At 33.0% G+C, this 24,728-nt stretch overlaps 2 protein-coding genes across 2 annotated transcripts in view; one reads left to right on the top strand and one right to left on the bottom strand.

The window, feature by feature from the left end:
• LOC140434702 (uncharacterized) overlaps positions 1-24,728 on the bottom strand; it is an 86,864-nt gene that overhangs the window by 47,641 nt on the left and 14,495 nt on the right. The gene's annotated exons all lie outside the window — the stretch shown is intronic.
• Positions 266-670, top strand: LOC140433746 (uncharacterized). Its single transcript, XM_072521723.1, has one exon. It carries the CDS (start codon positions 266-268, stop codon positions 668-670), a length of 405 nt encoding a protein of 134 aa, XP_072377824.1.

Below are 24,728 nucleotides of genomic sequence, written 5' to 3'. Positions count from 1 at the left end.
AATAAAAAAGAAGATATTAATAACATTCAAGTAATACCTAATATCAATACCAAATTTTCTGGAACATTAAATTGAGCAATTACTTCAAATAAAATAAGAAAAATTGGTTTTGCAGTGCATTGTCGTAGACTGAATTAACACTTCAAAAGCTGGCATAGAAAGAGAAATTAAGAAGGTTTGGCTATGCGAGTGAAAGCAAACTCAGGCTCATAGCCCTAGACCACCATGGCATTGATGATAATATTTACTTTTCACCTAATAATAAATGCCATTTAGTTTAACATCAGGACTTAGACAAGAAGACCCCTTACCGCCGTTGCTATTCAATTTGGCCTTAGAATATGCTATAAGTAAAACATCGTCTGAGCTGACAGGGGGATTTGCGAATCAAGAATCAAAACTGTTATTGGTCTTTGCTGATGATCTAGATGCAGTCGCTCATTTTACAATAGATGTCCTCAAGGTGTTTTCACAGCTTGAGGAGGAAACAGGTAGTATGGGTCTTCGAATAAATGAAGAGAATACGAAATACATGCTAGTAATCAAAAATCCAAGACCAAGAGTTAGGCATAACATAGCTACTAATGACCACAACTTCGACGTAGAAAAAGATTTTAAATACCTGGGGAGCGGTCATCACAGATGGCAACCACATAAAAAAAAGTCTTAGCAAGGTTAGCTGCGGGAAAAAGAGCATTATACTCCCTATAGTGTCAGCATATTGATATATTATTAAGAAAGTGTAAAAATAGTCCTGATATATTTTGTTAGGTGTGCGGTGATTTATTCCGAAGTTTATCCCGCTTACTTCGCTGTAAAACTTGGTGATCAGAATAAACCTTCGGCTCCATACAAAGTGTACTTTCAGTGTGTCAAGATACTGAGAAAATAGACAAAAATACACGTAGCTCTTTACCTTTCGGAATTCCTGGTATAGAGGAAAGCAATAAACTAGGAAGAGGACTGTTACTTTTGCTCCTGCGATGTCAAAGGTTTCAATTCGAAAAATAAACATGCAATTCAGTAACCTGATTTACCGTCTGCTAAACGACTTGTACCTCATGGACCAGGAATCCCTATTTCTCCACCTTTTCTTCACACCATCCAACACAATTATCAGATGAAAGTTGAAACGAAAAAATCTATCAAGACGAATTCAATCCTAATATATACCAACCTCAACCGTTTATCCAAACTGAACTAACTGACTTTTGCCTAATGAAGGATGTTGCACAAATCTTAGGATCACGATTTAAAGATAAAAATTTGTTAGCTGCAGGAACCACATTTTCGTAGTAGATCCATAGTATAAAAGAGTTTACGAAATATTTCTCTCAATGGAGTTCAATGGTGTATTGTAATAACATTCCTGAAGAATGCTGTGTATATGTGTGCATCTTAAAAAAACATGAGAATTTTGAGTTGTTGCTAAATAAAATAAAGTATAGCGAGTATTGTTGGCAACTCTGTACAGACCTCAAAATAATATCCATGTTTAGGTCAGCAGTCTAGATTCACAAAGTATCCATATTTTTTGTGCAAGTGGGACAAACGAGCATGAAATTTACATTACGTTAAGAAAGGATGGCCACTCAGAGAAAGACTTGTACCGGGATAAAACAATGTGTGGCATGATTTATTAGTTAACCCAAAATTAGTTCTTTTGCTTCCCCTTCACATAAAGTTAGGATTAATAAAGCAGTTTGTCAAAGCTTTAAATAAACAAGATGCGGTAAATACCAGTGCGATCTATTTTCTGCGCTTTCTAAAGTTAAACTTAAAGAAGAAATTTGTGTACGCCCTCAAATTCCAAACTTGCAATCGGACAGATTGTTCCAAAATACAATGACTCAGGGTGAATCTGAAGCATGAAGTTCTTTCGTAGAAGTCAAACGGTGTCCTTGGAAACAAGTTTTTAAACTACAAAGAAATTTTAGTCAGCATGCTTGAAAATTATAAAAACTGGGATGCAATATGCGCTCCAAACTTCATTTTTTGGATTCCCACGTTAACCATTTTCCAGAAATTAGAATGATGACTGATTACAGCTGGGCCTTAAGAGGGACACGCTCACAAAAATCCACAAAACGAAAACTAAAAAACGCAGCTTTCACGGAAAAAGAGAACGATTTTATTCGACCAAAGATTGTCTAATGCTTATATTGCATTGCTTTTTTTATGAACATTTCAATTTTGTAGTGTAATTTACAAATTAAATATAGTTTCATTAAATATTTTCACAGTATTTTTGGCATTTTCTATGAATAATTTTAAACACACTTTCTCTGAAAACCTGACGTGCCGGAAAAAACTAAGCACAAACTTGAAAAACTCTTTCATGAATAAAAATGTGTGTTTGTGATTACTCTTCAGCAAGTAGCCAAATATATTTAGATATAACCTCGTTCACATTGTTGTTGTATAATTTATATGAAACGGGATACGATAAAAAATAGTTTTTTTATTTACATTTCTAGAGTTTACTTCTTACTCGAGTGATCATTTTGATACCTCTACTTGCATGTGGATTTTCCGCAATTCTTAATAGTTTGGTGATAAATTAAGTTTATTTTCTGAAGTAACAATTTAAATTCTTTTATGATCCATGATAAAAAATCTAGTAAGAAACAAATCACCGGGAATAGATAATATCCCAGCTGAACTATATAAAGAAGGTGGCCACGATACCATAATGACACTACAACAGCTGATAAAAGAAATATGGACATAGAAATCCCTCCCCAGTGATTGGAATATTGGGATACTTTACACCATATACAAACAGGACATATATTTGAATGTTATAACTACAGAAGAATTACGCTTCTAAATGCAGAGTATAAAATATTCTCCAGTATACCATGCCACCGTATGGGACCATGTGCAGAAAGAATATAGGAAAATACCAGACTGGTTTCAGCGGTGATAAATCGATAATTCATCAGATTGTATATCAGAGATAAATTTTAGAAAAATCATTGGAAGATGGCATAGATACTCTTCACATATTTATAGACTACAAGGCGGCCTACGACTCCGTAAATAAAAGAGAAATGTTAAAAGTAATGAAAGAGCTAGAAGTACCCAATCAGTTGGTGAATTAAAAAAAAACTAACTCTTGATAAACACTAACAAAAAGAAGTAAGCGCGCAACCACTAATCCTAAGGCCACTTGCTATATAAAACGACGTCATCAAAGCAGATAACGAATTTGTATACCTGGAAGCGCTCGTGGACACTAAAAATAACATATCGAAGAGATTAACCGCAGAATTTGCACGGCCAACAGGTACTATTTTGGGCTCAATTTCCTTCTTAAATCATAAAATATTACGAGAAGTACAAAGGTAAAACTCTACAAAACAATAATACACCCAGTCCTAACAGGTGGTCCAGATATCTGTACCTACTCTAACAAAAAGTAATGAAAACATGTTTGAATTTTTCGAAAGAACAGTATTATATCTAAATGGCAAATCTATGGCAAGGAAGTGTAGGGAAGACGATACAACTTAGAGAATCTACCAGGAACCAAGGCATGTAATGCGGATGGAACAAAACGACCCAGCGAGAAACGCTTCTTGATATACCCATTAATCAGTGAAGAAGAGAAAGACCCAGAGCAAGGTTCCTTAATAACATCGATCAAGATATTAGAAGTATAGGAATACGTGCTTGGAGGAAGAAGGCGATGGATAGGTACGATTGGAGAGAAATTCTTGAGAAGGCCAGGACCCACACAGAGTTGTAAAGTTGTAAAGGTGATGATGAGGATAAACCAATAAAATTTCTGATAAGCCAGTTAAATCGATAAGTCGGTCGGAATATTAAGTGTTTGTAAGACACATATTGAAATTCTACATTTTATTCTACATAAAGGCAGTAGGGAAGATATAATTAAAAAAAACAAACTTCCTTCGATAACAAGATGTAAAAATTCCATAGCATAAATGTATTTGAATTATATCATTATTTATGTATGCTGCACCAAAGAACCTTTCACTATAAATCGAGGTCAGTCAGTATGTAGCACACAGATCGGAATTTGATTTTAAAATGATTTTCCTAAAAATTATTCATATTTAAAAATATGTATATATTTATTAAATAAACAAATAAGCTTAATTGATTTTAGAGAATATTTGTGGCTATCGGTAAATAAAAGTATTTTAAGCGTAAACAAATTATTTTCAATTATTGGTAAATGTTAAACTAGTATTATTGTTACTAAAACCATAATATCGTTATCAGTAACCTGAAGATGATAATAATTATAAGCAGTATAGTGTGAGGAACTAACCCGAGCAAGTTAAATACATAGCTAAATATAACTTTGGATACGGTGGCCATAAAAAAATATAAAAATATAATAATACCCATAATAAATTTATATGCCAAGGGAAGATATATCTTCTAGTCTCGTTTTTAAAATTCCTTTCTTCGAGTTTTGTTCTGTTCATAGAAAACATTTATCACAGCGTCTTAAAATCTTGGTGAAGATCTCACATTCTCATTATCAGAGCACTTTTAACATTACTTTAAACAAGAGACCGATCTCTCCACGGAACTGCTAGTAGCAGGAATAGTTAAAATTAAAAGGCATATTTTGGACAACATAAATTACTAAGATAAGTAATTACTATAAAAGCGAAAATCGTAGTGGTTGGCGTTATACCATAGTTTAAAAAAACTTATAATGAAGTAAACAACTTCTAATATATAATGGTACCTATATATTTAATTTTTTTTATAAAATTAAATTATGCAAATGGAATAAAAATTTCAAAACGTTTTCGACCTTATCAGACCATCATCAGTGAAAAAATCGTTAGTAATTGAAAATAGCGACATATTTAAGGTCTCATAACCCTTATATTCCAGTCGTCAGGAGATTTGACCTCTAAAAATCATACGTACAGGCTGAATTTTGGGACCCTAAAAACTTCCCTCGTAAGGGGAGGGGGCGGAAAACATAGATTTATCAAGAATCTGTACGCCGTAGAAATGTTTCAAACAAGAAATGTAGCTGAGATAATTTTCAACAAAAATGGTTATTAGCTTTTTTTCTGTAGAATGAACTGCTGCTGCGCAAAGAAATTCTTCTACTGTGGCACCAAATCATTGTCTAATATTACGCAGCCATGAAAGTTTCTTTCGACCAATCCATCTCTTTCCCTGCATTTTTCCTTGTACTATAAGGTGAAGTAGATGGAAGTAGAGGTATTCTGTTTTTTTCCTCTTTATGATGTTTGTGAGCAGACGTTCTGAATTCATCATTTTAAGAACATCTTCATTGGAAGTGTGCGAAATCCATGATATTTTTAGAATCCGTAGATAGAACCACAATTTGAATGCTTCTAATTTTTTAAGCATTGTTATTTTTAATGTTCATGTCTCACAACTACATAATAGCATAGACCCCACATACTATGTCATGACTTTCTTGCGAATAATAAAACTGGTTTCCAAGTCATTAAAGCCTTACGTGATATTTCGATCCAGGTTGTTATCTCTTCATTATAGTTATTATTTACATTTAACCAGCTGCCCAGGTATTTAAAACGGTTTACACGTTCTGTATCCTCTCCATTAAGCGAAAGCAGACCTTGATATATAATAATTTTTCCAACCGCCATCCACTCTGTCTTTGAAATGTTAATTTTAAGGCCTAAGAGATCTTGCAATTTTCTGAACGGCTGTATAGGCAGTGTATCTGATATTGTCGATTACTTCTCTGCCTAGTTTTACTACCTCTTGTCTGTCATCCAAAGCCTCCCTAAAGATTTCTTCAGAGTATAGATTAAAAAGACTGGGTGACAAAACACATCCCTGTCATACTCCACGTTTGATGAGTAGTTTTTCAGAACGACTATTTTCTAAGACCTCTTTTTCAGTACGACTATTCGAATTACTGTATACTGGATTCAGTACACTTTATCCTCATTACTTAATGTCCTCATGCATTGTTTAAATTAAATTACACCTTTTTCTTATTAAATAGTGTAAACATTTAAAAGAACATATACAAAAGAAAGAAACGCAAACACATAAATAAGGAATTTAAATATTTAGAAAACAACAGAAAGACCGAGCTCAGGGCATACTATAAGAAAGTTAATATCAACATAAAAGAATTCGAGGCAACCACAACCCAATGCAAAAGTCCGAATGGTGACCTATTAACAAGAACGATGTATTGAACTGATTAGTGAAATACTTTAACCGGGTATTTAATACAGAGGAAAAAGAAAAAATGGAAGACGAAAGAGATGAGTAGAGCAGAACAGACGAGAGGGGAGAGGAACCACTAACTATTCTTGAAGTTAAAGACGCAGTTAAAAAGCTATCTAAAAACAAATCCCCTTGAATAGATAATCTCCCAGCTGAACTATATAAAGAAGGTGGACATGATACCATAATGGCACTACAGTGACTCATAAAAGAAATGTGGACACAGAAAAGAGGAGATATCTTTGAATGCTCTAACCACACAGAAATTCCGCTTCTAAATGCAGCGTATAAAATATTCTCCACTGTATTATGCCACCGTATGGCACCATATGCAAAACGAATAATAGGAAAATATAAGGCTGGTTCAGAGGTGGTGAATCGGAAATTCATCAGATTGTAACCCTGATACAGATTTTATAAAAAACACTGGAATAAGATATACATACTCATCACCTATTTATATACTACAAGGCAGCTTACGGCTCTGTAAATAGAAGAGAAATGTACAGTGCAATGAAAGAGCTAGGAGTACCAAATCAGTTGGTAAATTTAACAAAGCTAACTCTTGAAACAGCTGAATGTAGAGGACGAATCCAGGAGGAACTGGCTGAACCTGTTAAAACAAATACCCTAAGACCCTCTCTCCTGTATACTGTTCAATCTGGCTCTGGAAATAGTAATACGAATGGCACAAATCACAACCACCCGTTCAATATATAACAAATCAGTGTAAATCCTTGCCTATGCTGATGATATCAATATTTTTGGGATAACGGAAAACGCTGTACGAGATGCAAATCTAGCAATAAAAGAAGCGGCTACAAGAATGGGTTTAATAATAAACGTCAACATAAAAATAAGCACGTAATCACAAATCCTACAGCCACTTGTTATAGAAAACGACGTCAGCGAAGCAGTTAACGAAATTGTGTACCTGGAAGTGCTCGTCAACTCTAAAAATAACACTGCCGCAATAATAAATAGCAGAAATTGCACGGTCAACAGCTGCTATTTTGGGTAAATCTCCTTCTTAAATCCTTAACTATTTTAAGAAATACAAAAGGTAAAAAGAAATTAGTAAATTACAAGCCTTCTTCTGACACTATTTGATACAGGTATCTAACAACATATACAAAAAAAAATATGCAAAAGAGTAGTTTTTTACTAATAAACAGTATATAAACAAAGGAAGATTGCCATTTGATTTTAAATACTAAAGGTGAAGACCGGCAAATTATATGGAAAAGTGTCACAATCTTACTAAAAAACTATAGAAATCCTTTAAAATTTGTTATTAGTTTTGTTTTAGAGTTTGCAAAGTTATTGTTGTTAATTTGTTGCTTAATTATTGCAAAAATAGCTTCAAAATTCGATTTTTTGAAAATAATTAATAACCTTTCTAAAAATGAACAAAAAAACCTTATTTTCACTTGATAATAGGGACAGTTATTGCAAAATTTAAATTGTTTATCCCGGGAAGCTTTTATCTACCTACAACCTTACTATGCTTAAATTACATATTAGGTCTACATAAATTCTGAAAAAACCAAATTAAAGAGAAAAGATTACTTTTTCAAATTAAATCATTTAATGAACAAAAAATTATTGTTAAATATTCTAAAATAGGTTTACAAAAGTACTATGATTTTAAGCTTGTAAACATTTAAAATAACTCAAACGCAGCAACATATATGAAGTTAATTATTTTTATTCGAAATGTCTGCATTTCTACACGAAATTAAAAAAAAATCAATGTTCTATGACGCTTAGTTAGCGTCATAGAACATTAATAGAACATAATTCGAGTTAGTTTTTTTTTCGATTTTACCATTTCACTGATTTCACAAATTCACAATAAAAGTAGCAATATCTCTGGTTCTAATCAACGAAAATCTATGTTTTTTTAATTTGGGGCACCTCGTTGCATAGATTATAAAATTTAATTAGTTCATTTATGAATTGTTTATTTAACCGAGTAATTTGTTTATACAATTTAATTTGATTTTCTCTTACTATTAGTAGTAGGAAAAGTTATGAAAAGATAGGTAACTTTAAAATATTTATATATTATGGGTATAAATAATATCTTTTAAAAATAAATTTTACAAAAAAATAATTTTTCATTTGAAAATTAAATCCATACGTGTTGAATTTTTCTTGAATTATGCTTATTATTTTACAATTATTTTTCTTGAATAAAAAACATTACAAATATAATTTATACAAACTAATTGTTATAAACTTGGTATAATTATAAATAAAAATAGAAAAGTTAAGTGTGTAACGTTGTAATGTAACGTTGTAATATGTTACAAATATATACAAATTAATTCCATAATTTTTGTTTATAATTATACAAAGTTTATAACAATTAATTTGTATAAAATATATTTGTAATATTTTTTAGATAAAGTAATTGTAAAAATAATAAGCATTAATTCGAGAAAAATTAACAAGTATCGATTTGATTTTCAAATAAAAAATTAATTTTTGTAAAATTTATTGTTACAAGATATTAAATATAACTCCTATATAAATTTTTTTAGTTGCTTATTATTTCACAACTTTCTCTACTATGGTTTGTTTTTTAACCAGGAGGAGTAATTCAAATTTACCGCACCGTAATGCTTGTTTGTAATTGGTCCAATCACAGGCAAGTTTACTCCGCTAAATTACGATATTTTGACACTAATGACATTTATGAAATTTTAAAATTCAAAATTTATATCGACAATTTTTTGTATTTTCTGCGTTATTCCTTTAATTTTTAGATTTTGTGTTTGCATTTATATAAAAAACAGTTCTTTTCAGAACTATTTAGCGACGTATTAGTGGTATTAAGATAACAATATGGATTCGATGCCAAGTACTAGTGATAATTATCCTTCCCCACTTAAAAAACGCCGAGTAGATTTGGGTCATTTATCATCAAATAAAAAATAATGCATTATAAACGTGTACAAACAAATCAAAATTGAGAATCATGAAATAAAAATAACAGTTATGGTAGCAAAAATAAAACAGGCAACAGGTTAGTTTTGCAGAATAGTTATTATTAAAATCAAGACTTACTAAAGTAATGTGGTAATTTTAGGTGTTGAGAATTCAACTATTTACCGAACAATTAAAGAATATAAGCAGACTGGAACAGTGATGAACAAGATGTCCTAAACAAAATGTATTAACATAAGTCTATGCCTGTATATTTGAAAAATGGACAGTCCCATAAAAACCGGTTATATTCCTCTAAAGTAGCATATAATATTTGTTGTTTAAGTTAATGCGCTGATGAAATATTGTAAACTTCCATTGAATTTTAGATTTAATTTTATCACGAATATATCGCTTCGTATACGTTCCGGACGATTTTTTTCTACAATGTGATAAATAAACTCTAAAAATTCTTCAACTTCTTCATAACAATCCAACATTTTTTTATTGTGATTAGAAAAAAAAAATATATATATTGGAAGTGAATTGGAAAAAATTATTATTCAAACATAAACAAACAAAGTTAGGTTAGAATCGATTACTGGATTACCGCAAGGCCGAGATAATCAACCAAAAAAGAAGATGTATTTGGTGACTTTTCTAGTAACTTTCTTGGGTGTGAATCTGTCTTTTTAGTTTACTCCTCCTGGTTAAAAAATAAACCATAACAATAATAAGAGAAAAGTAAAATTTTGCAAAATAAGTAATTATTTTAAATTGTTTAAACAAATTACTCGGTTAAATAAACAATTCACAATTTATACCTAAATGCATCTTTTCTTATCTATACCACACATTGTACCCCAAATTAAAAAAAAACTTTTTCGCTGAATAGAACCGGATATATTGCGACTTTTATAAATTTGAATTTATGAATTCAGTTTTTGGAAAAGTAAAATAGCTCCGCTTTTAAACTCTTTATCTTGGGCGCATCACGTACATCTCAGTTTTAAATGAATCGTTTTTAATTTTTTTTGTCTAAACTTTTAGCGTTTCCAATGACTCCTTTTAAATTGCTCATTGTTTATAAACAAAGCCCCGATGAATACCTGAAGAAAGAGCAAACTGGGGTGTAACTCTTTGGCAATATTTAATAATAATTTTTATTCATTAAATGACTTAATTTAAAAAACTAAGCCTTTCTCTTCAATTTGGTGCATTCAGAATTTATGTAGACCTAATAATTTACGCATAATAACTATACATAAAATCTTTTTGTGATAAACAACTGCAATTTTGCAATGACTATTAAGTAACTTCTTGAAATTTTTAAAGCTAAATATTTATAACTTGGTCCTTATTCTCAAGCAAAATCAATTTTTTGCATTTTTAGAAAAGTTCTTGGTAATTTTCACAAAATTAACTTTTGAAGCTATTTTCCCAATAATTAAGCAAAAATAACTTCATAACCCATCATTTTAAAGGATTTTCTATGCTTGTTCAATCAAATTGTGTCACGTTTCCATATAGTTTACTGGTCTTTATATTTAATGTTTAAAATCAAATAGCAATCTTACATTGTTTATAAGTAAAAAATGACGTTTAATAATAATATTTTAGTAGCATATTTCGTTTAATACATATTCTTATTACCAAATTTATCAAAACCAGTTGTTAGATACGTATACCGTTAGATACCGTATCAACGAATGTCACGGGAAAATCCTTAGTTCTTAGGGAGTGTGGAGATGACGCTACAACTTTGAACTTTATAGAATGTACCGGGAACATAATCGTAGAATATATTAAAATATGAAGTCTGAGGTGGGTAGGCCATGTAATGAGAATACATGAGAAATATGGGAATACGTGCTTGGCGGAGGAAGACGATGGATAGGAATGACTGGAGAGAAATTCTTAAGGAGGCTAGGACCCACACAGAGTTTTAAAGCCAGAATGATAATGAAAAACATTTTAAGTGATAGACGACACAATTTTACAATGAAACTTTTAAACTAATATTTGGTTATTGAATGTTTTTACAAAACTTAAATTTGTTATTTGTATAACTTTATTCTATTTTATGATTTTCTTTATTCCATGATTTTATTTTTGTTAGAAGAAAAATTAAATTCTGTTTTATTTTAAGCTTTTTTAAAATCTGTATGTCTATTTTTTCCATATAACATACAAGTTACATATATTAATAGAAAATAGAAATAATAGATAAAATATTATAATACATTTTGTGAAAATTTTAAAAACAAAGTTTCCATTGCTTTATTGTTATATAAAATGAATTTCCATCAAGTAACGGTCGAATCCATCACTTATTATAATATTAATTTGTTTAACCACACAATTGGTTGAGTTTTCATTTTGATCTTAGTTTTAATGTTAAGTAAGTGCCCTAGATGTATTCAATAAAAGAATAAATTAGAAGATAATCGATTGTTAAAATTCGTTTAAAAAAATTGATTTGCTACACAATTTTTTTTTGCTAAATAATTGGCTGCCGAATAGTTAATCTCTTGATCAGCAAAACTTACAAACGTCATCTACAAATGGTGTGAGAATTTAAATAGTATAACTTACATTATCGTCAACGAAGTAAGGCACAATAATTCTTTATCTAGAAAATATGCAGGACACACGGTTACCTTTTCACTATGCAAAGATATTTCTTGCAACTCTTCTGGTCATTAGAAACGTAAAAATCTATGGAATTTGTCTTTATATGGCCAGACAGAAATACTTTACTGATCAAACTGGGACCTTACATATAGCAACACAAGTATTCTACAACAATATTTACAGTCTTGCTGCATAATTACCCATTCTCTATTATTGGATCGTTAGTATAAAATATGAACAGGGAATAAATTGTTCCAATATATTTTAAGGACCCTTTTTTCATATTTGTTAACCCCTACGTGATAAGTTCATAATTTTATTGAAAACATGTTCGTGGTTTACTTGGCATCCTGTGGTTTTCTTCATGTAGCTTTACCTTTTAGTTGGCGTAATACACTTTCAATTCTTTTAAATTTGGTTGTAATGTTCAATACAATAGCATTATTACTTAGTGCCTCTTTATTTGAATACTCATATGATTGTTTGCAGAAGAATTTAATACTTGGACCATTTTGTAACAACATAAGCAAAAATATTGTTTAACTAAAACACTTTTTCTTCAGTAGATACCTAACATTATTTACAAATTTGCATACATATTTAACCAATGCAAAATGTTTTGGGTTTAGCTGTTACGTATAAGCATTTTCTATTAGAGCATAGAGGCGTGAACTCTAATCTTATATTTAAGAAGTTGGTATCATTTTAGAGAGGTTTTATTGTAAGATGCTTAGAATATTATAGATAAAAAAACTGAAACAATACTCTTTTTCTCGGTGTGTATAAAGTTTTAAGTATTGAAGTGTAAAACATCAAAACGACGCATCTTAAAAAATGCCAATAAGAACTCGTAAATGGGTAAAAAGATCGAAGGGAGGTGCTGAGAACGTGGAATGTCAGAAAGCTAAATAGACCAGGAGCGTAGATTATTTTTTAAACGAAATGAAAAAGATAACATCGGAATCACTGCAATACAGAAAACAAAATGATTGGAAAAAGATCATCAACACAGAAAAAATATACTATTTTGTCTATTGGTAAAGATAAGGGCAATAAGGAATTTGAGGTAGCGTTTGTAGTGGATAATAAAATGAAACAGCTTAACAGACTTTCAAGCCATCAAAGAAAGAATCTGCAAACTGAGGATAAAAACACATTGCTGTACTATAACCATAATAAATATACATTATCCCACAAATGAACAGGAAGACACGAAGCTACCCTTTTATCTAGAACGAATTTATGGCTCAACAACAGGAAAGGATATTAAAATAGTGATAAGTGACACAAACGCTAAAATCAGACAGGTGGAACAGTACCTAGTGATAATAGGAAAACATAGTCTTCACAGCATCGAGTTAGAATCTATGTAGAGGGTATCACGTGACTAAAAACGACCTCACTTCGGCCATATTGTTATGATCGTTTTGACAGATCGTGTATGTTGTTTTTCGAATATTTTTAGTTTGATAATACTTTAATAAAAACTATAATAATATATTGTGATAGTGCATAATAATCGTTTCTTGTTCTCAACGTAGTTGGAGTAGCAGAAGCAATATTAATAAAAAATCTTCAGGAATAACGTTCCACAGGTTAGTATACAAATATGTAAACAAAGTAATGGCCCGTACTTCAGAGAATAAATTAATAGTATTCATCAAAAATCTTATAAATAAGGTAGATCGTGCTATTCTTGAGAATACTCAAATATCTTCATCCTAAATATCTTAAAATTTCTTTTTAACTACTGCAACATAATTATTTTTATTTCTACACAGTATTTCCATTATGATATTCGGCAGATATTCAATTTTGTTTTTTTAATAATAACTTTTTTAACTTTGTTAATTTAACTAAATTTTTAAGTGTCAGTTAATTTGTAGTTATCAAATATATGAGTTGTAAAACGAACATATTTCTTTTATTTCATACCGTATATTCATTTTACCCTTTAAAATATTATTTATATTATTATCTCTTTCAGATACAACTTGTTATATGACTGTATTAATTTATCTTTATGTATAATATGTCGTGTTTTTAGTGTTTGTCGAGATGTCAATAAATCATAGTTTATTAAAAATGTATTGCACTTTTCATGTGCAATACATTTTATTATGATTATGATTAAATCTTCTGAATAACTAGTCATATTTGTATAGTAGTTTTAATATTATTGAGTCCGGCCCTGATCCCACCGCCATATTGGTATGATCGTTAACAACACCTACTGACGCCGTTTTTAATACACACGTTAATATGCTCATAGCTTCTCCATGGATTCTAACTCAATGCTTCACAGAGAGACAAATGAGAGTGGCCAATTTCTAATAGACTTCACAGCTATAAATAATATGGTTATCAGTTTGACATGCTTTCCACATCAGGGCATTCATAAGGTCACTTGGATATTGCCTGACAGAAACACATTCAACCAAATAGATCACGTATTGGTTGAAAAAAGAATAACGACAAGAATGTCAGTAAAGTATATGAGCATCAGATTTTTTAACGTTTTACCAAAAAATACAGAATAATGAATAAATATTCCTTTAAGAAATCCATTAAAAGCTTATTGCTAGCCAAATGTTACTAGGTGTACTGTGGAAGAGTTTGTTTCGAACAGAAACATTATCTAAATGTTGTAATGTTTATATAATTTATAAATGTTTTAATTTTAATTGTTTGTAAAACGCATGACTTGTATATACATTTTATATGTCTCAAAGGAATATTATTACTAATTATTATTATGGTATTAGATGAAAAAGCAGGCGTGGAGTAAGTTGCGACTCAGACCATTTGATAGTACAGACACAGTTTAGATGTACAATTAGTTGACAAAGGAAAAATGTCCAAAATAAAAAAAAACTAAACATAGATGACCTAAAAGTTTCCGGGTTACAAGAAAAATTTGTAAGAAAAGTGAATGAAAGATTACGAGAAGAAGGGAACAGAGAAGAATCTTCAATAGGTACTAGTTGCGCGCTGCTTTGAACTTCATTATTAAATTTTAATGTAGAATTGATTAAAAAGGGAGATTCAAAAAATGTCGAGTAGGTATAACTCATTTTTTTGAGGAAATATCCATGGTATATTGTCAAAATTAAAAATCAAAATATATGAACCTAGCCGAAATATCGCGAGTTTTATATAAAATTTTATTCAAATTGTATAATCAAAATTTGTGCTTTTGCTTGTTTATTTACATATTTCCCCACTCCAATCAAAGGATTTTGTTTAGAAAAGTTGTGCAGTTTTTATTATGAACAATTTGGTACAAAATTGGCCTGGTTGCCGGCGAGTTATGGATTTATCGAAAACTAAAGCAATTTTTTTAAGATTTATCGAAAATTAAAGCCCAAGCCTCTTTACTGTGTTAAAGATTATCATGTGGGATCCGGATTAAAGTTATTGAGACCTATTTGGGACAGACACAGAGTCCGCGACCTTTACTCGTTCTTTCTATGTTTTTATTTCTTCTGTTACTACAGTTCCGTGAGATTTATTTCATATAGAAAAGTCCCCTAATGAAAAAGAAGAAGTAATGAAGAAGACTAGAAATTTCGAGATTAGTCAGAACGTCAGAAAATATATATATATATAAATAGATGTTGTTAACAGTTTGTTACAGTTGTAATTTATTTTAAAGTTTATAGTTGTTAGTCTGTTAAAGTATTGTAAATAAGTTGGTGTTGAATAAAGTTATTTTAAAGAAGATCTTCTATCTCACAGCAATCACATTGGTGACAGCGGTGGGATAGAAGAAATATTTAGTAATTGTTAATTGTAAATACAATATCTACTGGTTTTGATAAAGAAATATATACGTACGACCTCCGCATGGTTTTTAAAAATGGAAGACGAAAAGGAGAAGCGTAGGCAAAAAGAGGAAGAGAAAAATAAGAAAAGTAGACAAAACAAGAAGGAGGAAAATGAGAAACGTACACAAGAAGAGAAAGAGGAAAATGAGAAACGTAGACAAGAAGAGAAAGATGAAAATGAGAAACGTAGACAAAAAAGAGGAAAAGGAGAAGCATAAACAGGAAAAAGGAAGAGGAAAAGGAGAGGCGTATACAAGTAGAGATAGAAATCATGAATAGTTTGTCTCAAATTCGCGAAAATTAGAGGTGTAAGTCAAATTATTAGTAGAATAGATAAATTAGAAGAACAACAGAATTATTTAGAAAATAAAATAGTAGAACAACAAAATGATATAAAGAACGATTTAAAAAATCAAATAATATAACATCGAAACGATTTAAAACAACAACAAAAAGGTTTAAAATCTAATTTAGAAAGACAAATAGTTGATTTAGAAAGAAAAATGAATACCCAAGCTACTTTATCTAATGTTGTTTCAGTAACTAATGTGGAATCTGAAAAAACAAATTCATCGTCTTTCATAAATAAACCAGATAAAATAAAACTAGCAAAATTCTAAAACCACCCAGATTCGACGATCAAACAGCATAGGAAACTTATCGTTTTTAATTCGAAGCTGTAGCTACGACAAATGAATGGACTGAGAACTAAATGGCAGATTCATTGGTAGATTTTTGAATTTGACGTACCTTCAGGCACCTAAATTTTTTTAGAACAAATTGGTATACAGGCTACATTCACAGATTGACTACCGGATGTTGAAATTAAACAAGCTCTTCAATTGCAGAAGCCCGTCATACAATCCTACTAGAAATACTAATGGAGACAGGTCTTTAAAGAATCGATCTTCCACAACTCAGCACAGACACGGGATTTGTTAGAGCATTATACACTTGGGAATGCACATCCCACCCACCCTTAAACCCCACCCTTGTTATTTTCACCCAAAACCCCCACTAACAAACAAACTGTTAACTTTAAAGATATAAAAATAGCTGGACACAGATCCACACGTCATTAAAGCCCATCAGGCTAAGGCCCCTCAGGCATGCCCTTCAGGCAAAAACCCTTCAGGAAATAGTCCTTCGGGACCAAATTGCCCTAGACAATCGCGTAACCTGAGCATTGGGGCCGTGTGCGACAAACACGGGCTTGATGGCCAGACCCATCGATCACTCAGCCAGCAAGGAGACCAAAACTAGTTTTTGCCAAATTGGCGACTGTTTGATCGAGCACACAACTTCCGAACAGGGGGCCGTCAGCCTGCTGCCGACCCCCTGATCGGACACACATTTTGTTCCGGGACACAGAGCGCAAAGTCATGCAAAAATTAAACTCAGTAAAGTAAATAGGGAGAAAAGCTACCTCTACAGTCAGGTGGCCTAACCACAAGTCAAGCAAAACGGAGGGTGTTTTCTTTTCCCAAAATCGCCCGCCGTAATAGTTCATAGCCTCCTCTGCGTATGTAAGACGTAGAGGAGGGGTGGAGGAAAAACCTGGGGGTCAGATAGGTACCGAGCCAAAACGATTAGCTCTTTTGGAACGTGACCGGTCTGATCTTCGGATATGGGGGTCCCACTGACTAGCAGTGGTACACTCATGTTCCTAGGGGTTGGGATGAACTCATGTGTGTGTGTGCGCACTTACACTTTAAATAAAAATGAACAGAATTGACCACTTAAGGGCTACGTTGACAATCAAAAATGCACCTTTATTATTGATACCGATGCAACCAGATCCTTCAATCGAACCGGATTTCCGAATGAAAAACTACAACCCACTAGAACAAACTTAGTTCTTAAAACAGCTTCAGGTAAAACTTCAGGCTAATTCATGGAGAGATAAAAGCAACCATACAAATTTGTAACACCTTAATAAAACACTTATTTCTTTTACCCGATATTAAAGATGAATGCGTTCTTGGAATGGATATAATGCCAAACAAATTTATCCTAGATCTTCAAAATAAAATTTTGTTTACTAAAAATGAAGAAGTTGTTCTAAATTTGGAAGAATCGACACCTCAAGTAAGGATATAGTGAGCAAGGATACAGAAATTCCTCAAAATTCTGAAAGTATCGTCCTGACGAGACTGAGTCAAAAACCTGAAGGTTTGCATTTCGCCGTTGTGGAAAGCGAGGAACTCATTATTGACATTATTGATAGATGTAAAAAAGAATACATCTTCAAGTTACCCAGTTGACGTCAGTCTCTTGAAACAACTAATCAAAAATATTCATTACTTAACAACTGAAGAATTAGACAACATTAATAAATTTATTACAAGATCAGACCTTAGTCTACAGCTTAGAATCCGAATGATCAGATGTTACGTTTTTTCTATCTTACTGTATGGCTGTGAAAGTTGGACAATGGACTCTGAAATAGAAAAAAGAATAGATGCCTTTGAGATGTATATATACAGACGAATGTTGAGGATTCCATGGGTACAAAGCGTTACTAATGTTGAGGTACTTCGTCGCATGTGTAAACAAAAAGAATTACTAAGAATAATCAAAGAGAGGAAAATGCAATACTTGGGTCATGTGCTGAGAGGCGAAAGATATGAATTACTTCAAGTTATACTGGAAGGAAAAGTACAGGGCAAAAGATCAGTAGGAAGACGCCAGAACTCGTGGCTGAAAGACCTGAGGAGATGGTTCGACCGCTCATCCGCAGAGATCTTTCGCGCAGCAGTTTCCAAAACTACAATTGCCATTTGGATCGCCAACCTTCGAAAGGAGACGGCGCAATGAGAAGAAGAAGAATAAATTTATTGATGAAAACTGACATTTTTGAATCTGAGAAATCTACAGTGCGTTCTAGTTTAGCTCAATATAGAATTTATACTGGAGATGCAAGAGCAATTCGTCAAGCCCCACAGAGATTACCATTTGCTAGGCAAAAAGAAGTTGAAAACATAATACAAGACATGATAAATGCCGATATCAGAAGCTTTGGGTCTCTGGTGTTCACCAGTGCTCTTAGTAACCAAGAAAGACGGTTTCAATCGCTTTTGGGTAGACTACAGAAGATTAAACCAGGTTACACAAAAAGACAGTTATCCATTGCCACAAATAGATAATACACTAAACACTTTATCGGGTGCTAAATGGTTTTCAATACTAGATTTAAAAAAGCCGCTACTGTCTGGAACAACAATGCCAGTACTGTAAAAGACTTGAAGATAAAGAGAACATAACGGAAGAAGTAGTCTCCAAGTAACCACAGGTACACAAACAGAAGTATACAGATTATATATATATATATATATATATATATATATATATATATATATATTAAACTTAGAGCTAAGATTAATATTATTATAAAAATTAATATTAAACTCACCAGTCTTCCGGGTTGAACCGCGTCGATATCCATTTTGCCGAGCTTTCGACATCCTCTCTGATGTCTTCTTCAGGGCTTCCGAGGTCTCAGTCTCCCGAGCCCCCAGACACTACTACACTCACTAGTCACTTCTAGTTCACTCACTAGTTCACTACTACGACTGGGACCAGGGGACGGTTCATTTATACCGTCGATGGTGACGTGGCCTAGGTGGGGGTTAGGGTGGGGATTGGCGCGAGAGTTGGCGCGAACATTTCCGACAGTGGGATTTTGATTCGAAGATGGAGGGGGCGATATTTTGTTTATGAGAGGTCTCCATGTAGAAGGTAACCGTATGGCGTCATCTCTTTTATTAAGGCAATTTGGTCTTTTTTCTATTTCTATGGCTTCTCGGATAATTCTTGGTTTATAAAAGCGGATGGGGGCTATGGTTCTGGAGTTTTCGAAATCAATTTTGTGACCTGTATGAAGATGGTGTTGACCGAGAGCTGAAATTGAATCGGAATTGCGAACAGAAATGGAATGTTCATAAATCCTATTTTGAATTCTACGATTTGTTTGGCCTATATAGGATCGGGGACAGTCTGCACAAGGAATTTCATAAACTCTGTGCTGTTCGTTTGGAATATTGTCTTTGATTGATCGAACAAGAGATGAAAGTTTTTGTTGGGGGGTAAATATTGTTTTTATTCCTCTTGGTTTAAGAATTTTGTCGATTTTGTCAGTGACACCTTTGATGTAAGGAAGAAACGCTTTCGTATGATAAGGGTCTGAGTCTTTGGATTGAGATTGAGTGGGAGATTGATGTCGGTGGATGCTCCTATTGATGTGATTTTCGCGGTAGCCATTTTGGATGAGGGCTTGTTTTAAACAAGAAAGCTCAGCGGATCTACTTGCATCATCGGAAAGGCGTATTGATCTGGATACAAGAGTATTAATGACTGAATTAATTTGTGAAGGTGCGTGGTGAGAGTTGGCATGCAAGTAACGATTGGTATGTGTGGGTTTTCGATAGACAGAGTAATGAAAACCTTGGGATTGGTGTTTCTTTATGAAAACATCGAGAAACGGTAGGGATGAATCAGTTTCTACCTCCATCGTGAACTGGATACTAGGATGTATACCATTCAGATGGGTTTGGAAAGACACCAAAGCATCCCTGCCATGGGGCCAAATGACGAATGTATCGTCAACATATCGTAGCCAACATGTGGGTTTGAGCATTGATGTGGATAGTGCTCGGGTCTCGAAGTCTTCCATAAAGATATTGGCAATCACTGGAGATAGAGGGGAGCCCATTGGGGCACCATTTATTTGTCTGTAGAATTGATTTTGGAAGATGAAATAGGTGTTGGACATACAATGTTTAATGAGAGATAAGTGGTCTTGTTGGATACTGTACTTAGTTTTCAGAATGTTTAGAGTTTCATCTATAGGAATGTTTGTAAAAAGTGAGACAATATCGAAACTTACTAGAATGTCTGACGGTGATATAGGGTATTGTTTAAGAAGTTCGATGAAATGAAAAGAGTTTTTGACGAAGGATGAAGCATTTTCGGCGAAAGGTTGTAGAGTTTTGGCCAAATACTTGGCCAATGGTTGTGTAGGGCAGTTGTATGCACTGACAATGGGACGTAGAGGAATATCGGGTTTGTGAATTTTGGGGAGGCCATATATTCGAGGTGTTCTTGAAGACTTTTCACGAGGAATTAGAGATTTTTTGATGTCAACAGGAAGAGAGGTTTTATTGATAATGGCTTTTGTTGTTTTCTCCAGATAGGTTGTTGGATTATTAGGAATTGGTTTGTAGTCTGGAGTGTTAACGAGATTTGAAAGTTTATTGATGTAAGAAGAAGTGTTTAGGATGACGGTGGCGTTTCCTTTATCGGCGGGAAGAATGACTAGATCTGGATTTGACCGAAGTTCTTTCAGGGCTTTTTTCTCGGATTGGCTAATGTTCTGAGCAGGAGGCTTTGAGTTTCTAAGAACTCTAGAGATGTCTTGTCTGGTTATTTCAGCATCTTCGGAAGATAAACTGGAGATGGCTTCTTCAGTTTGACAGATGATTGTCTCAATTGGAATGTGACTTGGAGTAACAGAGTAATTGAAACCTTTTGCTAAAGCTTGAGTGGCAATGGCAGAAATAGGGGTATCAGAAAAGTTATGAACCACTGTAGTGGGTTCCAGCGTTGAGGTTTTTGGAATTTGTTCGGAAATGAGATGCAATAATTTGCGCTTCTGAGTTTCACTCTTAGATTCGAAAGTGTTTAGGGCTGTTTGTGTATTGATACGGTCGAAACTGTCCCATAATATAGGATGTACATTGAAAGAATGAATAGAAGACCAGATCTGGTCTTCTCCAAAGAAACACCAATCCCAAGGTTTTCATTACTCTGTCTATCGAAAACCCACACATACCAATCGTTACTTGCATGCCAACTCTCACCACGCACCTTCACAAATTAATTCAGTCATTAATACTCTTGTATCCAGATCAATACGCCTTTCCGATGATGCAAGTAGATCCGCTGAGCTTTCTTGTTTAAAACAAGCCCTCATCCAAAATGGCTACCGCGAAAATCACATCAATAGGAGCATCCACAGACATCAATCTCCCACTCAATCTCAATCCAAAGACTCAGACCCTTATCATACGAAAGCGTTTCTTCCTTACATCAAAGGTGTCACTGACAAAATCGACAAAATTCTTAAACCAAGAGGAATAAAAACAATATTTACCCCCCAACAAAAACTTTCATCTCTTGTTCGATCAATCAAAGACAATATTCCAAACGAACAGCACGGAGTTTATGAAATTCCTTGTGCAGACTGTCCCCGATCCTATATAGGCCAAACAAATCGTAGAATTCAAAATAGGATTTATGAACATTCCATTTCTGTTCGCAATTCCGATTCAATTTCAGCTCTCGGTCAACACCATCTTCATACAGGTCACAAAATTGATTTCGAAAACTCCAGAACCATAGCCCCCATCCGCTTTTATAAACCAAGAATTATCCGAGAAGCCATAGAAATAGAAAAAAGACCAAATTGCCTTAATAAGAGAGATGACGCCATACGGTTACCTTCTACATGGAGACCTCTCATAAACAAAATATCGCCCCCTCCATCTTCGAATCAAAATCCCACTGTCGGAAATGTTCGCGCCAACTCTCGCGCCAATCCCCACCCTAACCCCCACCTAGGCCACGTCACCATCGACGGTATAAATGAACCGTCCCCTGGTCCCAGTCGTAGTAGTGAACTAGTGAGTGAACTAGAAGTGACTAGTGAGTGTAGTAGTGTCTGGGGGCTCGGGAGACTGAGACCTCGGAAGCCCTGAAGAAGACATCAGAGAGGATGTCGAAAGCTCGGCAAAATGGATATCGACGCGGTTCAACCCGGAAGACTGGTGAGTTTAATATTAATTTTTATAATAATATTAATCTTAGCTCTAAGTTTAATTGTACTAACCGCGGAAATCTTTCCGAACATATATATATATATATATATATATATATATATATATATATATATATATATATATATATATATATATATATATATATATATATATATATATATATATATATATATATATATATATATACATATATACATATATATATATATATACATATATATATATATATATATACATATATATATATATATATATATATATATATATATATATATATATATACATATACATATAGATATAGATATATATTATTTTCCAAGTAAAGATTTGCAATCTGTCCTATTTAGATAATAATCAAATTTGATAATTCAAACAGAAAAATTAGTATGAGCGAAGACTGCATGCCAGTGGGGATACCTTACTAACAAAATTTAACTAAAAATAATATTTAAAAAATGTTCTTATGTTCTAAACAATTTACTTATGAAATCTATCTTATAAGTCCAAGGGTTTGTGTCTCGTCTTCTCGGCAGGGAAGTCTTCTCACTTCCCTGCTGTTATCCAGTAGGTTTATCGCACTAGAATCACTACACTTTTTATTTCTTCGCGCGTAACACTCACTGAGAGATCAAGGTGTATGACTTCATTACACATGTGATTTTGAAACTCATGTGATTCGCTTACATACCCTCACAGTTAAATGCCGTAGGTCCAGATGTGTTTTAGAACTACTTTATAGACTAATATTTTATTTTCTAGTGATAGTTCAGACCTAGGAAGAAGATAATGATTAGACTTCCCTGTAAACCTTAAAAAGAGTCAAAAGAAAGATAATGATAGGCTAAGTCATACGAGAATGGCTTAAAAATGGAATAAGACCTACTACCTTGACAGGAAATAACCAAATACGGTGGAACTCTCTGTATCTTTCCAATGGTTTATTATATCGGAAGTGGGAAAGTCTCGATGGAGTACGTACAGTTCAACAAGTTGTACTGCCAAAATCACACATTAAAAATGTGTTTCAAAAACTCATAGCAGCCTTTCTGGAGGACATTTTGGAGTCAAAGTAACACTGGAGACAGATTCTACTAGATCAATTATCGCCGAGATATAGAAGATTGGTGTAAGAAATGCGATTTATGTAACTGGTAAAACTGCCCTAGAACAACAAGTCGAGGTAAAATTGCACAATATTTTTCCGAAAAGTCTTATAAACGAATTGATGTGGATATTCTCGGTCCACTTCCAATAACAGGGAGAGGAAACAAGTAATTAATGGTCGCAATGGATTATTTTTCAAAATGGCCTGAAATTGCACCCCTTCCTGATCAACGAGCGACTACAGTAGTAGAAGCATTTACAACACAAGTCCTGTGTTAGACATGGAGTTCCTTTAGAGTTACATTCTGATCAAGGACGAAATTTTAAATCATAATTATGGCAAGAATTAATAAAAATCTTGGATATTAAGAAAACTCGCACTACGCCTCTTCATCCACAATCAAACGGAATGGTCTAAAGACATAATAGAACTGTTTGTAAATACCTTTCAATGTTTGTCGCTGATAATCAAAAATATTATGAAACTTTAATTCCTCTATTCTTGTTCACCTATAGAAGTTCCGAACACGAATCAACCGGTTATTATCCATCAATGATTCTTATTTTCGGAAGGTTGCCTCTGCGAAGAAAAACTTTCATCCCTGACGTACATCGAAAATTTGAAAAAAAAATTGGAAAAAGTCTACGAATTTGAGCGTAAAAGTTTGAAGCTTTAAAGCCAAGACCAGGCTAAACATGCATGCTACAGGTATAACTTTCGAAAGTCGTGACCCAGTATGGTTATAGAATCCCACACGTAAGAAAGGACTTTGTCCGAAATTTCAACGAAACTGACGATCTAATCTACCGCATCGAGTTTTCAGCTAAAAGTAAACCTAAGGTAATTGATGGATTACCCACAGCCTCCTAAATTATACTCTTTCATTAAACTACACAAACCGGATCACCCAATAAGACCTGTAGTTTCTTTTTATACAGCTCCGTCATATAAACTTTCAAAAAACTGTTAGAAATTATTTTAGAACACACTAAATTTTCACCTAAATTTACCATAAAAAATACAATAGAACTAGTTAATAAAATACAAAATTTTCAGTTACCTAACAACTCCAGATTAAAATAGTAAAAAAATGTACAAATCCAATCATTACATCTGAAATTTTACATCTTCTTAAAGTTTGCATAAACCAGGACTACTTTGAAT

Source organism: Diabrotica undecimpunctata, chromosome 2, assembly GCF_040954645.1.
Source record: "Diabrotica undecimpunctata isolate CICGRU chromosome 2, icDiaUnde3, whole genome shotgun sequence".
In the NCBI taxonomy this organism is placed as follows: Eukaryota; Metazoa; Arthropoda; class Insecta; order Coleoptera; family Chrysomelidae; genus Diabrotica; species Diabrotica undecimpunctata.
This window is presented reverse-complemented; position numbering and strand designations above follow the sequence as displayed.

Bases quoted from the DNA above. Each gene is read 5' to 3' on its own strand.
- LOC140433746 (XM_072521723.1), top strand. From the start codon at position 266: ATGCCATTTAGTTTAACATCAGGACTTAGACAAGAAGACCCCTTACCG.